The 15,185-nt window shown below is 39.1% G+C and overlaps 1 protein-coding gene across 1 annotated transcript in view; it reads right to left on the reverse strand.

Annotated features, from left to right (window-relative positions):
* Window positions 1-243: 243 nt before the first annotated feature.
* The window catches only part of ALDH1A1 (aldehyde dehydrogenase 1 family member A1), a 47,912-nt gene continuing 32,970 nt past the window's right edge, over window positions 244-15,185 (reverse strand). Inside the window, exons 7-13 of the mRNA XM_070935604.1 lie at window positions 13,380-13,493; window positions 12,159-12,261; window positions 11,892-12,076; window positions 8,685-8,849; window positions 4,009-4,166; window positions 1,476-1,550; window positions 244-681 (exon numbers count right to left, since the gene is read on the reverse strand). Coding sequence (XP_070791705.1) covers window positions 609-681; window positions 1,476-1,550; window positions 4,009-4,166; window positions 8,685-8,849; window positions 11,892-12,076; window positions 12,159-12,261; window positions 13,380-13,493 — 873 coding nt within the window. The 3' untranslated portion in view covers window positions 244-608. The remainder of the gene's footprint in view (window positions 682-1,475; window positions 1,551-4,008; window positions 4,167-8,684; window positions 8,850-11,891; window positions 12,077-12,158; window positions 12,262-13,379; window positions 13,494-15,185) is intronic.

Genomic DNA, 15,185 nt, shown 5'->3' on the forward strand with positions numbered 1-15,185 from the left:
AGCCTGAGATAGCCCCAAAGTCCTTCAACAGCATTATATGGACTTGGAATTCTTTTAAAAATTAAACCACTGTGCTGTTTGCATTTGATATGTGCCAATTGCAGTTGAAAAAAAGAGAGAAAGATTTATAAAGTGTACATCCAAAATAGTTCTGTAATATGAGCAGATTCAAACACAGCAGGAACCAGAAGATTGATTTCAAGAGGTAACCATTAGCAAAAGCAAACTGTTTATTTGATAGTTATATATAAGCGCTTTTGCCAAGTTCATACAAAAGAACAGGAAATTAACACCTCTAGAATACAAGTGAGCAATTTTTGTAAATGTATATTTTAACCATTTATTTTGCACAGCACTACAAATCTATTTAAATGGGCAAATAAAATTTGAATAAGGTTCATAAATTGTTAATTTGATTCAGGCATTATGATTCCCCCTCCTTTTTTTCTAACTGAAACCATTTTAAATTTTCTAAGTTACTGTTCATAACTGTTAAAGGTAGCTAAAAATGAAATCAAAATTAAACAGAGAATATAGTCTGCTACAAAGCGTTTCACAACACAACTGGCTTAGTTTGGCCTAGTAACTGACATGGCTGTGTAGTGCCATTATGAATTCTTCTGTGGAATTTTGATTGTGACTGTCTTGACTTCTGTGTATTCGTGAAGGCCGTATTCACCCCTTCAAAAAAAAAAAAAAAAAAAAGAGAAGAGAAATGAGATAAGAATAAGTTCTTGAAATAATGTTTGTATCTAGACTATATTTTTTCCCCCATGGGCTGTAAATACTGCAAGATGGTAAAATTGTCTGGTGATGTATTTGATCCTGATACTATTTTGGGGCAGGAGCTGCTGTTAGGTAAAAATGAGACCAAGCTCTCCTGGGAGCATGCGGACAAGTTGCTTGATTCTTGGATATTGAATAGATCAGGGGGTATCAAACTCGCGATGTCATGGTGGCATCATGTGACGTATTGTGACTTTTTCCCCTTTCGCTAAGCCAGCGTGGGGATGGCTAGCGCGTGACGCATCTGTCCCAAGGGCCGCGAGTTTGACAGCCCTGGAGTAGACCATCAGAACATGTAACTTGTTACTAGTTTACCAGAGCAGACAATGAATCTGAACAGCAGAGGAAGAAGAGTAAAAATGCCATTTATTTCCCCCCCAGCAACTTCTGAATAAAAAATGAAATCCTTTCTACTAAAAAATAGCTCATGGATATCATAGAATGAAAGAATGTGTTGGAGCATCACAGAAGGTAACGCTTCCTTCCTATTTCTTCTTCATAAACGCAATAAAACAGTTAAAAACTATATAGTGTGAAGATAAATCTCCCGCAAACAAGAATGTACAGTAACAATCCCATTATTTTAGTACAAAGAATCATACAACTGATTTATGAATGCTAACATTTCTCTGTGTGTCATACAGTTGCAAACCGATCCCTTCAATCTGAAGCCTGGTGGCTATACTTACAGCTCACGTCCATTTCCTGACATTTTGAATCCCCCAAAAGGACTTTGAGCAGACACTGCACTATAGCAGTTAACCCTGAAGAAAAAGAAGAAAAGATAAAGGCAACTTATACAAGGGGTAGAATTATAAGTAGAATGGCCAGCTTAATTCAGTCATAAGAGATTGCCCTATATATAGAATTTTTACATTTGTAAAGAAACTCTGGTTCCACTTTCCCCAAGCTAGCATTTGCAACTTTTAAAATCCTTACTCAACATAGCAGTGACTCAGCATGCTTGTCCTAATATTTATGTTACAAAATATCTGTAGAGAGTAAGGAAGATGGCCTTGGGGAAATTGTGCAGAGTTTAGCCCCTAGGCAAAAGGGGCTAAGCATTTTTAAAGCCCAGAATGTCCAGGTAATGGTCTCCTTATATTCAATTATATCAAAGCTGTACAACTGGCAAGCGGTATTGTTACAGCCACTCTCAATAAAAGCAGTTTTACTTCTTGGTGTACCTATTGAGGCTGACAGTATCTTTTTATTTTGCTGCCTTTGAATCACACTTGACTCTTAGTGACTGCCTGGAGAAATCCCTGCAGTTTTTATGGCAAGCTTTTGGGAATGGTATGCCATGGCCTGCTTCGTAGGGTTAGAGAGAGAGGGACTGGCCCAAGATCACCCATTTTAGGCTTTGTGCCTAAAATGGGACTAGAACTCCCGGTGTCTAGCCTAATGCCTTAACCATTGCACCAACCTGGCTCTCATTGAAAACAGCTTACACACAAAATATCCCATATCACAAATGTCTCTTGAGAACTGTTACACGCTCATCTCATCTTTCTTTTTTTCAACCTTAAATGGAAACCTTAACCATGTGCCAATTTGATATACAATCAGAAATATTTTAAAAATCTGTGAGAAAAAAAACTTGAATGTAACACATTTTTGCATTGATGAAAGTGCCTGATCTTAGAGGTCTCAATTGTGACCCATTTTCTGGTGACCATGTCTAGTTCCTCATCCTGACCTTGGAGAGGTATGGACTTAGAAGACAGGTGCCTGTTAAAGGTGAAGGAATGTAGCTCTGTGATTGTATTAGGTATTAGCTTCTACTTTCAACATTGCCATTTAGGTTAGGTATCTCTAGTTTCCTTTTTTTATGGTCCATCCACTTTTTGTTCTTCTGGTAAAAATTGCTGAATTATGTCTTTGGGTCTTTGCTTATGTCACTTGTATATTTCTTTGGGGGTGTTTCTGATTGTCTCAATGGTTGGCAGTATGGGGGTTTGACTGTTAAGATACACTAATCTTATCATCAGTGCCCTTGTCTTTTTGGGGTGAAGACTGCCCTGGTGCACATATCTTCTTATTTGCCAGAAATGAGTCTCCAGGCTCATTTCAGCTTCCACATGCCTCTAAAACGTGAACTGTTATTTTACCAATTTTACCAAAACTATGTTTGCAGGATTATATTTTTTCCAAATAAAGGAAATAATTTTCTTTTATTCCATTTCTCTTTTAAATTTTTATTCATACATTCTACTAATTTTTACTGTCTCTGAGCTTAAGCCAAACATTTGTAAACAAACACTAGAAACAAACTCATAAATTATTTGACCCACAAATTGCTTTGGTTCTCTCCTCCAAACAATCTACTATACATCATCTTGAGATCTATCAATAGATTTACTGATGTTCTACACACCTTTGCACTGATGCCTTGGGTGGGCAAAGTACAGTGTGTACTTAATTAGGAGTGATAGAAGGCATTTATTATTTTATTGGTTTATTTTATTTATTCTACCTCACCTGTTTTCTACAACGTTCTAGATCAGAGGTGTCAAACTCAATTTAATTGAGGGTCGCATTAGGGTTGTGTTTGATCTTAAGGGCCGGAGTGGGCGTAGCCAGGGTGGGTCTCACCAGCATGATGTCACTCATATGGGGGGGGTTTGTAGTGGCCCAAGCGCTCTGCCAGCAAAAATAGGCACCTGAGCTCCATTTTAGGCTGCAACGGCCTCCTGCAACCCTCTGACAGCAAAAATGCTCTGGGGGGTGGGGTGGTGGTGGCCGCAGCCCTCACAAGCTCTGTTTTCCCTGGCAGGGGCACCATGGGCCGGTCGTTTGCTGTTTCCAGGGCAGCCCCATGGGCCAGATCTAAGCACTCCGCAGGCCTTGAGTTTGGCACCCCTGTTCTAGATGGTTCACAATAGAAAAATTATTGAAAAACATGGAACTCTCACATGAGAAGCAGCAACAGGCAAGCACAAAATACCTAGCACTAGTTACTTAGGGGACTGTGTTAGCTTAGAGCAGTATTGGCAACTTTAAGATGTATAGATTTAAACTCCCAACAAGCATGCTGGCTGAGGAATTTGGGGAGTTGAACTCCAGAAACTTTACACTGGCCTAGAGTAAAATATAAATTATAATATATTCCTACTGCATGACATATGGCATTGGTGATGTGAGAAAGGACCAACTTTGCAGACGCACTAAAACTACTGAATTCCCTTCCAAGTACAATTTGGCTCAAAGAAGAATACATACCAGACAGTTCCAGCCTGAAGTGCAGCTGCAAATGTCAGTGCTTTATCAATGTCTTTGGTAAATACTGCAGCTGCTAGACCATAGTGAGTATTGTTCGCTCTCTTGATAACTTCCTCAATAGTTTTGAATTTCATGATTTGCTGGACAGGCCCAAATATCTGTGTCAATGTAAAGATAACCATAATTATGGAGGTCAAAATCAGAAGGAAAAAATGAGAAGTTCAGTACATTATTTAGGATTTTAGATTTGCTCCAAACATATTTTTTCCTTGTCTATACTTAGTATTCACTTTGTATATTGGTTTGTCTGATGGTGTCTTGTTCATTGTTACTGGATTTTTATTTTTTGGCTTTGACATTTTGAACCACCCAGGATTGTGCTGCACCTGTACAGTGCCTAAATCTAATAATAATAAAAAAAGGAAGCACTCACAACAGTGATAAAATGATAATAATAATAAAAAAAACTTTGGTTAAAAAATGATAGAGAAGTTTCGATTGCTGTTACCATCCAATTGCAGCTAAAGTATATAATTTCTACAGGTTTTAATTTCCTGCTTCCAGTATATAGTTAATTTAAATAACTTATGTGGCTCTTTCCAACTCCATGATTCATACACATGAATCCCCTCCATCTGAAAGTGAACATAAGAGGGAACATCAGATGGAGTACTGGGATTGTCTCAGTGAAAAAACAATGACACAACTTATTTCCACACATGTAACTTTCTCTTATGCTCATTGTTCACCCTGTTCCACTGCTTCTTCTGCATATTTGCGAAGGACTAGATTTTAAAACGCATTTTAAAAGTGTGTATTGGGACATCTTGAGACTTCTGATCTGATCTGATCTGAGTTCAGAGGTGAATTGACTTTACCTTCCAAATTTATGATTTGACTTCAGGTTTTGCATTTCTCCAATATTCTAATGTAATGCTTAGCTCACAGCCATCTTAGATGTACAAGGTAGCAATACATACCTTGTACTTGAAGCAAAGTACAAGGTATGTATTGCACATTTTATATACATATGTGCGTGTGTATGTGCAATACATATCTTGTACTTTGCTTAGATGTAAGTGCATACAAAATAAAAACAGTAAATCTTGTATTTACCACTAAAATGATGCAATTAAAAGAATTACAGGTAGTACCTGGCTGTGAGCTAAGCGTTACATTAGAATATTGGAAAAATGCAAAACCTGAAGTCAAATCATAAATTTGGAAGGTAAAGTCAATTCACCTCAGAACTCAGATCAGATCAGAAGTCTCAAGATGTCCCAATTTAAGCTGGACTTTTGTGAAATATGTATTTTGCAATATATTAAGAAACACAAGGAAGAAAATATGAACGAAATAAATGCTCATTACTTTACCTGAGGGGAAAAAAGACCATTCTTGGTATGCCATAGCCAGATATAGTTATACCCAGGAGGCTTCCAGAGCTCTTTTTCTGCCTGACAAACTAGAACAGGATTTAAACGATCTCTTGGCGATTTGTTTGTTTTGGTCTAATTTTTTCTTCCAGTTTAGATTTCTGGAATTTGTTCACAAGCTCTTTAGTCTTGTGCAGGGGTGAAATCCCTATTGCTGAGCACATTGTAAGCCGCCCTGAGTCTTCGGAGAAGGGCGGCATATAAATCAAATTAAAAAAAAAAAAAAATCCAGCAGGTTCTGACAGATTCTGGAGAACCGGTAGTGGAAATTTTGAGCACTTCGGAGAACCAGCAAATACCACCTCTGGCTGGCCCTAGAGTGGCTGGGAATGGGGATTTTGCAGTATCCTTCCCCCAGGAGTGGAGAGGGAATGGGGATTTTGCAGTATCCTTCCCCTGGAGTGGGGTGGGAATGGAGATTTTGCGGTATCCTTCCCCTGCCACGCCCACCAAACCACGCCCACCAAGCCACACTCACAGAACCGGTAGTAAAAAATTTTGGATTTCACCACTGGTCTTGTGGTGATTTTGTTTCCCTCTGAACAGTAGACCAGGTATGCGAGTGGGTCACGAATAACAATGAAAGGCAAGTTTGGTCAAGGTAGATTGTCTAAACTGTCCTAATGATGAATATGGCTATAATGGAAGAAAAGTAAAACAGATCCTTTCTACCGATTTTAATTTTTTTTCATTAAGAAAAATAAAATTATAATCTTGATCATTTCCTCACACATGTTTATAGGGATTAGGGGATTTTAAAATCTTCAGAGCTTACCGCTCCATGTAAAATGTGTTGTTCAATCATTCTGCTTGCTTGGGTTGTTACTAGAAGAAAAGACTTCCATCAGACTCAGATTTTGGGTTCTTACAGAGGCATTAGCTAAGAATATTGTCCCCCAGTCAAAAAATATCTTTGACCAGAAATTGGAAATTAAAGGCAGAGATATATATGAATATGTTGATTCTCAGAGATAGTTAAAAAAAAAGAACAAGAAAAAGACAAGGTGTCTAAATCACAGGTCTCCAACCTTGGCAACTTTAAGACTTGTGGACTTCAACTCCCAGAGTTCCTCAGCCAGCTTTGCATTTTTAAAGTTGCCAAGGTTGGAGACCCCTGGTCTAAATGAAGCTCTACCTTTATTTTAACAAGAGTGAAAAGAGGTGGGGATTGAGTGATGTATCTGCCATCTTGACTTTTGTTTTTTTTATTTCCCCAACCCGCAGGGACATATCTGAGCTTCCTCCCAGAAAAAAGGAGCAATGGTATAATTGGTTCCTCTAAACCAATTTGGTTCCTTTAAGGGGAACTATCTGTAGGGGTTCAGAGCTACTAGCAGGTGACACAATTTAAGTTAAAAGTGATTTCTTTTCCCCTCAAGTTCTAAAGTGACAGTTTCATAACTCAGAGCTTATGCTTTAAAGACACTTCAGGTGGTCATCTAACCCTATCTTCCTTTGGACAACGTTTCTCGCTAATTGGGACTACTGTAACTCAGTAGATCTAAGTCTCTATTGAGCTAGATACCTATTCTCTTTCCTTTAATAAGGAGTGTGGTGTAGGGAAATCTGGTGCAATATAGATAGATAGTCTTTGACTTACGACCACAAAATTTCCTTTACTAAGCGTGAAAGTTGCTAAGTGAGTTTTGCCCCATTTTATGACCTTTCTTGCCACAGTTGTTAAGTGAATCACTGCAGTTGTTAAGTTAGTAACATGGTTGTTAAGTGAATCTGGTTTCTCCAGTGACTTTGCTTGTCAGAAGGTTACAAAAGGGGATCACATGACCCTGGGACACTGCAGCCGCCATAAATATGAACCAGTTGCCAAGCCTCTGAATTTTGATCACATGACCATGAGGATTGTGCAGTGGTTGTACAAGTTTCAATTTAGTTTGATACCGGTTCGCTTGTGCGATGCTTCTGCGCATGCGCAGAAGCATCTGGGTGGGTGGGCGGAGCTTCCCACCACTGCTGCTACCGGTTCGCCTGATCCGGGGCAAACCGGGAGCAACCCACCACCGGGTTGTACATGTGAAAAATGGTCATAAGTCACTTTTTTCAGTGCTGTGGTAACTTTGAATGGTTGCTAAATGAATGATTGTAATTGAGGACTACCTGAATGGTGAAATATTTCTAAACTGATCCAGAATTGGCCATCTAATTCCATAGTAAAAATGGGAGAGTCTGTGGTCAGCTTGCAGGAACTCAGCAGGGCAATTGTTTTCTGCTACTAGAAGTTTTGATGTTAGTGTTTCCCATAGAAATGTTCTGTGAAATAACATCTGTTACTCCAGCCTCGGATAAGAATTTTAGGCTTATCCTGGCTAGATCACATTTCTTTGAAATACATTAATTTGATACAGTGGCTACAGTGTTGAAGTGCAATGGGAAGGTCATGATTTAACTCTCACTCAGTTACACATCTTACATGATCTTCACCCAATCATTGTATCTCCATCTATCACACCCACATGGGATGTGATGAGGTTAACATGGGGATGAGGAGAATCATGCCTCTGGCTCTCTTGGATTTAACAGTGAGATGAAAATGGCTTGTGCCCTTTTGAAGCTATTTCTGGGCAAAATCAGCTGGGATTCTCAGTTTCTCAAAAGAAATTCAGGGGAAAAGAATTCCAAGGTGTCCCCCTTTTCTTTTTTGGAATCACTGGCCTAAGACAGGGGTGGGCAACATTGGTCCCTTTATATCCCGTGAACTTCAACTCCTAGAATTCCTGAGCCAGCATGTCTGACTCAGGAATTCTGGAAATTGAAGTCCCCAGATCATAAAGGTGCCATATTTGCCCACTCCTGGTCCAGGAAGACACTTCTTGATCAGGGGTGATATTTACTTACCTTCGCTACCGGTTCACAAATGTGAGCACATGTGCACACTCACTTTGCTTGCATGTGCTACCTCCATGCATGCGCAGACTGTCAAAAACAGGATGTGATGATGTCCAGGAAGGTGGGCGGTGCCTCCCACAGCCGCCGCTACTGGTTTGTCTGAACCGGATGTAACCGGCTAAATACCACCACTGTTCTTGATTGCTGAAAGCATCTATTGACACTAGATAACTCTGAATAACTAATTAGTTACAATACACTGGATTCAACTCTGGCTGAAAAAAAATCTGTATGCATACTCTCGAATCCTGCATGTTTGCTTATTATAAAAAGCATGTTGCATTTCAGCTACTGAAACCTTTAGGCCCGAATGCCCAGCGTGCTGCATCAACTCACCTCCTCTTTGGCGATTCGCATGTCATCGGTAACATCAGAGAAAACCGTCGGCTGAATGAAGAAGCCTTTGTCTCCTCCGGGGCCTCCTCCACATTCCAGCTTGGCGCCTTCTTTTTTCCCACTCTCAATTAGTGCAAGTATTTTATCATACTGCTCCTTATCAATCTGGATGGAAAATATTGCACTGATAAGTCACTTCCCAGCCAATTCTGGGGCTTTAGGATTACAAAGCAGGAACAAATGCTTATACAGGGGGATGAAAATGAAGCAACAATTTGCTATCGAGATGTTGGCTTTGGGCCAGCACTTTTCATGAAGTTCAGTAATTAAGGATATAAAGAAGAGAAGTTCTTTTTTTGTCTTTGTTTTTTTAGAAAAACCCTATGTTGTCATGGACTGGATCTTTCTTAGATTCTTTTCATATTAATTCCTCTCGTATTGTTTTAATTTGGTAGGTTATTTTCTGAAGCACAATGTCTATGCTTCAGATTGTTATTTTGTAGAAGTCATACTAACTTAAAACCTAATTCTCAACTGTAGCTCTATGAAAGATTTAACAAGGTTAAATCTAACCCTGGCATGAGTGGTACAGGCCCATCTCAGTGGGGTGAGACGGTCCCTCAACCTGAACCCATGCCATGAAGGGCTTTAAAGGTGATCACCAACACCTTGAATTGCACCCGGAAGCAGACTGGTAATCGATGCAGCTCACGGAGCACTGGTGTTACCTGGGCCATTCTTGGAGCCTCCACAACTATTCGCACTGCTACACTCTGGACCAGCTATAGCTTCTGAATGCTCTTCAAGGGTAGCCCCATGTAGAACGCATTATAGTAATCCAGCTGTGAGATGACTAGGGACTGAATGATTGAGCATTGTATGAAGGCCTACTTCAACTTATCATGAATGCCAGATAGAAACTGCTGGACAAAACATCTGGAAACTGTTTGACACATGAATAATTAAGTTTATGGAAAGAAGGCTCACACCAATGTCACACATTTTCCACTCTTTCCAGGAGTATCGATTTGAGGAGTTATTTGTAAATAACTCTCCATGAAGCCACCAGGATTGTAGACCATACTTAACTATAGGTAGTCCTTGACTTATGAGCACAGTTGGGATTGGAACCTGTCCTGCTAAGGGATGCAGTGCTTAAAAGGAGTCACACCTGATTTTACAACCTTTTTGCCAGAGTTGTTAAGCAAATCACCATGGATGTGAATCAAATCACAGGGTCATTGGGCAAATCCAGCTTTTCTCATTGGCTTTGCTCGTTGGAAGCCGCCTGGGAAGGCTGCCAAACGGGAATCACGTGACCCTGAAATACTGCAGCTGACATTAATAGATGTTGGTTGCCAAGTACTTGAATTTTGATCATGTGACATGGGGATGCTCATAAGAGTGAGGTTGCAAGTCACTTTTAGCACTATCTTAACTTCAAACGGTCATTAAATGAATGGTTATAAGTTGAGAACTGCCTGTATAGACTCATTTGTTTCATGATTCTTTACAGTGGGTTCCCTACAGTGAATTAAATTCCCAGAGTTCTCAGACTGAATTGGAAGTCGACGTTCCAAGTGCCTGGAGGGTATCATGTTGAGGAAGGCTGTGACTGTGGCATAAAATCTGCAGTTCTCAATGCTGATCCCAATCCTGCCCTAGTTGCTTCCTTTTCAAGGCACTGTTAGCCACCTGACTCATTTATTTATTTATTTATTTATTTATTTATTTATTTATTTATTTATTTGTTTGTTTGTTTGTTTGTTTGTTTGAATTTATATTGCCACCTATTCGCACCTGGTGACTCAAAGTGGCTTACAGGAATATAAAAACCTCATATATATAAAACTAATAAAGGAGAATAATAAAATAATATAATAACTCCCCACCCCAGGGACAACACATCACACCAGCCATTTAACGGGTTCCATCCCATTCTGTATTCCCCAGGTCCGCTGGCAGAACCTATAAGGGAGAGTGAAAAAACCCAACAGATTGTATATACTTTCAGCTACTCTGGATGCTAGATTGACAGCAGGTTCTACCTCCCCTCCTCTCTACTCTCTGCTCCCCACTCACCCATCTATTTTTAACTAATGTTGATGTATTTTCTCTGTTTTCTTTTTTGTGGTTTATTTTATTGTTCTATTATTTTATTTTATTGTTTTACTTTTTATTTTTTCATTTTTAAAAATTAGTGTAGCCCATTTAGAGTATCCCTATGTGGGATGAACGGCGAATAAAACAACAACTTGTTCTTGGACAAAATTAAGGGGGAAATGCTATTTTACTATTCATAAGTAAGGACAACTTGTATGTATCTCATTCGTGGGCTAGAAATCAAATGAAGGCAACATAATGGCATATAAATATTATTGCCAGGGCATGTTTATGCAAATGTTGGATAAAAGCAGGGAAAGGCCCATTGATTTATTTCAGGGAGGACAGGCCAAATATTACTGTTTCCACATTCCTAATGTTTTCAGCTCCCTAATCAGTGAAAAATATACATTCTGCACAAAATATCCAGCATTTTCAATGTGGATTGTCTGCGCATTTGTGAAGTTATGTCCTTGCATCTTTTCAAAGAGTTGTCAAAGTTTCTAAGTAGAAATCCTGGTTAAATGACAGAAATAACCAAGCTTCTGTCATGCTGTCAGAAACAGAGTAATAGATAATGGCACAGCTACCATCCTACTTTTAATAAGCATACTGGTTCAGAATAACCATCTGTCAGGAAAATGTTCTTTGTGAAGACAATCTGTGCCTGCTTGTCAGAGAATCACACATAGGGTGGGACTCTGCGCCCAGTAGGGTTAGGTTGAGCAATTGGTTCTCAAATCTAGCTAAGTTCAGTTGCCTCAAGGCAGCTAGAGCAAGTTCAGCAGGTGTGCAGAAGAAAACAGGAAGCTGCAGCCTCAGAGAACCAGGAAACTGGGACAGCCTCAAAGAGACAGGTAAGTATTATGTGAAAATCAAATGAGGAATTGAATTCCATTTGGCAATGCTTTCATATACAAAGACTATTCAAAGGAAAGGAGCTAATCACACTGAAGAGCCATATTAAACTTTTAAAAAAGTACTTTGGCAAGCAATAAGGCTTCAATAAAGCTGCCAGGAATCTTGCATTTGGGCTGATTCTTGACTCTGGCAACTCTGATTTAAAAAACAACAACAATGATATAGTGATTAATTAAAACTTACCTGAGGACCTTGATTTACTCCGGGAGACAGAGGATTTCCTAGGATGCTTTTCTTGGCTCTTTCCACACTCCTACGCACAAATTCGTCATAGATCTTCTCTTCCACGAAAATCCTAGATCCAGCTATGCAGCATTGCCCCTGATGGTAGAACACACCAATGTGTGCAAATTCCACAGCACTATCCACTGCAAAGAAAAGCATTCCTGTTATATCTTGCTTAACGTTTACTTTTAAAGAAAGTAAACCCCGAGTAAATGATCCACTCACAGTCAGCATCTGCAAAAATGATATTGGGGCTTTTCCCCCCAAGTTCCAGAGTGACCCTTTTCAGATTACTCTTTCCAGCAGCTTCTTTGATCATTCGACCCACCTGAAGGGAATACAAATGAAACATTGAGACAGGAAATGGGATGGAAATTGAAATGTAAATTGCCTTCTGAAAAAAAGATTGTGAGGTGACCGCTGCTCTTTTTTGGCACTGGTTGTACCTGTTTTGACCACTTCCCTTCAGACCCTAGCCCCATAATTTGGCCATGAGCTTTTGCACTGTGGCTGTGGTCATTTTTGATTTTGGCAGTGGTCATGGTTGGCACATGGCTCCTAACATAATGTCCCTAAAGCAGGGATGAACAACTGTGGCAACTTTATGATCCATGGACTTCAACTCCCAGAATTCCTGAGCCAGTGGAAGTCCACAGATCATAAAGTTTGCAGAGTTGCCCACCCTAAAGTGACAAAGCCACTTGGGGGAAAGAAGAGCTTCTCATTCCTCATTGACATCCTTTGGGTCACTGGAAAGGAAAGACACTAAACAGAGCTGAACCCTTTCAAGGGAAAGTGCCAAATTCAATCTTAGTTGACTTGCAAGAAGTAGGAGACTGCAAATTACAATACTGCCTTGAATAGATAATTCGGGCCTTGAGAAGCAAATATTCTGATTTATAATAAGGCATCTTCCTATGAGCTATACTTTTTTTTAATGTGGAATGTGTCCAACAAGATAGAATATAAGAACATATATTCTTTGAATGCCTAAATATGTTTTTCAGATAAAATGAATGAAAATGCAGAATGTGATTTTTCTGCATGATCCCAACACTGACTATCTTTTGCAAATTGTCCTGCTGTTGTTCAGATTGATTATCATCTTCCAAAACTCTTGGTTTTTTTTTTAGAGGGAATATATTTTATTTGCATTTATTTATAAAATTTGTCATTGTTTTTTCACAATTCAAAATAATTTGGGGATCCAAACTGTAGTAAAAAAAAAGTTACCATGTAGAATTCCAGCAAATTCAAAATAAGATTTAAAAATTACATGGCAAAGAAGCATTTGAGATGCCTGTAATCAAGAAATAATTACAGATATATTGTTTAATTCAGTTAAAAATGAAAAAGTCAATCCAATTACACAGAAACAAATTAGGATTTGTCAGAATTAGAATTTAAAATTTTCTATTTCAGGTCTTCATAATATTAAGGAACTACCTCAGTTGAGCCTGTGAATGACACTTTATCTATATCCATGTGATTGGAAATGGCTGCTCCAGCAGTAGGACCATATCCTGGCACAATATTCACCACTCCTGGTGGAAATCCTGCCTGGAAGGAGAGAGTAAAATTTTGTCACCTTTCAGTAGAGCTTTCCCAATTTCTTTTTATTCTTTCTCAAGACCAGATTCATACATCATCTCAATCCATGGTATGTATTTGGCTAAAGTATTGTGTGATCTCAACAAATTGTGGCTGGCAAACTTTGCTTCTATTGAGCCCAACATTTCTGTTGAATTTTTTTCAAGAATGGTAGTTATTAATGATTTATTATCACCTATTTCCATCACTTAACTTTTATCAGCCATTCTCCGTAATTCTGAATTCACCTCTGCTCCCTATTGGCTATTCAACAAGCAAGCCAGTTGCTGATATGGCATTAGAAGGTGACACTTCTCAACAGAAACCAAATCGATACTCTGCTCTAGTCTTGCCAACAATAGCTTTCTCAAATTACTCATGATCCATGGCAATGATGCCAAGAAATTAATGGCATGTGGGACAATCTAAGATGGTGGCTGCCCAACATGGAGCCAAGAGAAAACTAAGTTCTCATGAAGAAGCACTCATACAGAGAGAACCAGGCTGTCAGCCATTTGAGGTACGCTTAATCAAGAAGCAGATGTTATTCAGGAATGCTACTTTATTGTTGTAAGGCCATGTTCTTCAAACTTGGCAACATTAAGAGGTGTGGACTTCAACTCTCAGAGTTGCTGGCTGGGAAATTCTGGAAACTGAAGTCCACACCTCTTAAAGTTGCCAAGTTTGAAAAACACTGTTGTGGGATATACCAATGGAATCTTGAAAGCTTGCCCAAATTTCTTCATCCTGTACTAAAGAAAATTATTCCGAAGGGTTTTTTTTCTCTCATGCTTCCTTCTGTCTCTGGAGTGTGTAACTCTTGACTAAATCCCTCTTTAGGGACTTACTCCTTAGCAGATCCTTTACCCTTTCTGCAAGGTAAGTTTTAAATTCTGTTAGACAGGGTGTTCTTTGACCATGCCAAGTCCTAATGATGGCCCTAATTTCTCCACTACAAAACTAAATCCAAAGCTTAGAAGGCTTCCAAAAAGAAGAAAAGTAGTATATTAATGGACCAAAAAATGAGAGCGTATTCAAAATATGGGCTAACTCACCTTCAGAACAGCACAAATCACTTTACAGAAACTCTTTGACTTATGATCACAATTGGGACTGTAATTTCATTGCTAAGCAATGAGGTCATTAAGTGAAGGGAACCTGATTTTATTACTTTTTTTTTTTAAGACTGAGTAAATCTCCACAGCCTTTAAATGAAACCAGCTTCCCCCAGTGACTTTGCTTGTTGGAAGCAAGCTGGGAAGATTGCAAATGGTGATCACAAATGGCGATCATGGGACCTCAGGACATTGCAACAGTCACAAATTGGGTTGCCAATCACAATGATATAATGTTGGATATGTTGCAACAGTTGCAAATATGAGTACTGGTTGTAAGCCATTGGTCAAAAAGAATAACTAAACAAATAATAACTAAACTAATAATTATAAGTTATGGACTTTCTGCATTTTTTCAAGATTGTATAGGAACATACGGGCAATAAGCTCTCTGAGTAATACTTTTGACCATTGATCATTACAGAATCTTAGCTGCCCTTTGCTATGTTACTTAACGGTTGGCTGCATTTGAGCACCTGGTTAAGGGCCTGTTAGGACTCCCTCCTCCCAATATTCAACTTGCTTTAAAAATAACCTCAATTTGTAG

Source organism: Pituophis catenifer, unplaced genomic scaffold, assembly GCF_029215685.1.
Source record: "Pituophis catenifer annectens isolate HBS135680 unplaced genomic scaffold, rPitCat1.0.hap2 SCAF_2, whole genome shotgun sequence".
In the NCBI taxonomy this organism is placed as follows: Eukaryota; Metazoa; Chordata; class Lepidosauria; order Squamata; family Colubridae; genus Pituophis; species Pituophis catenifer.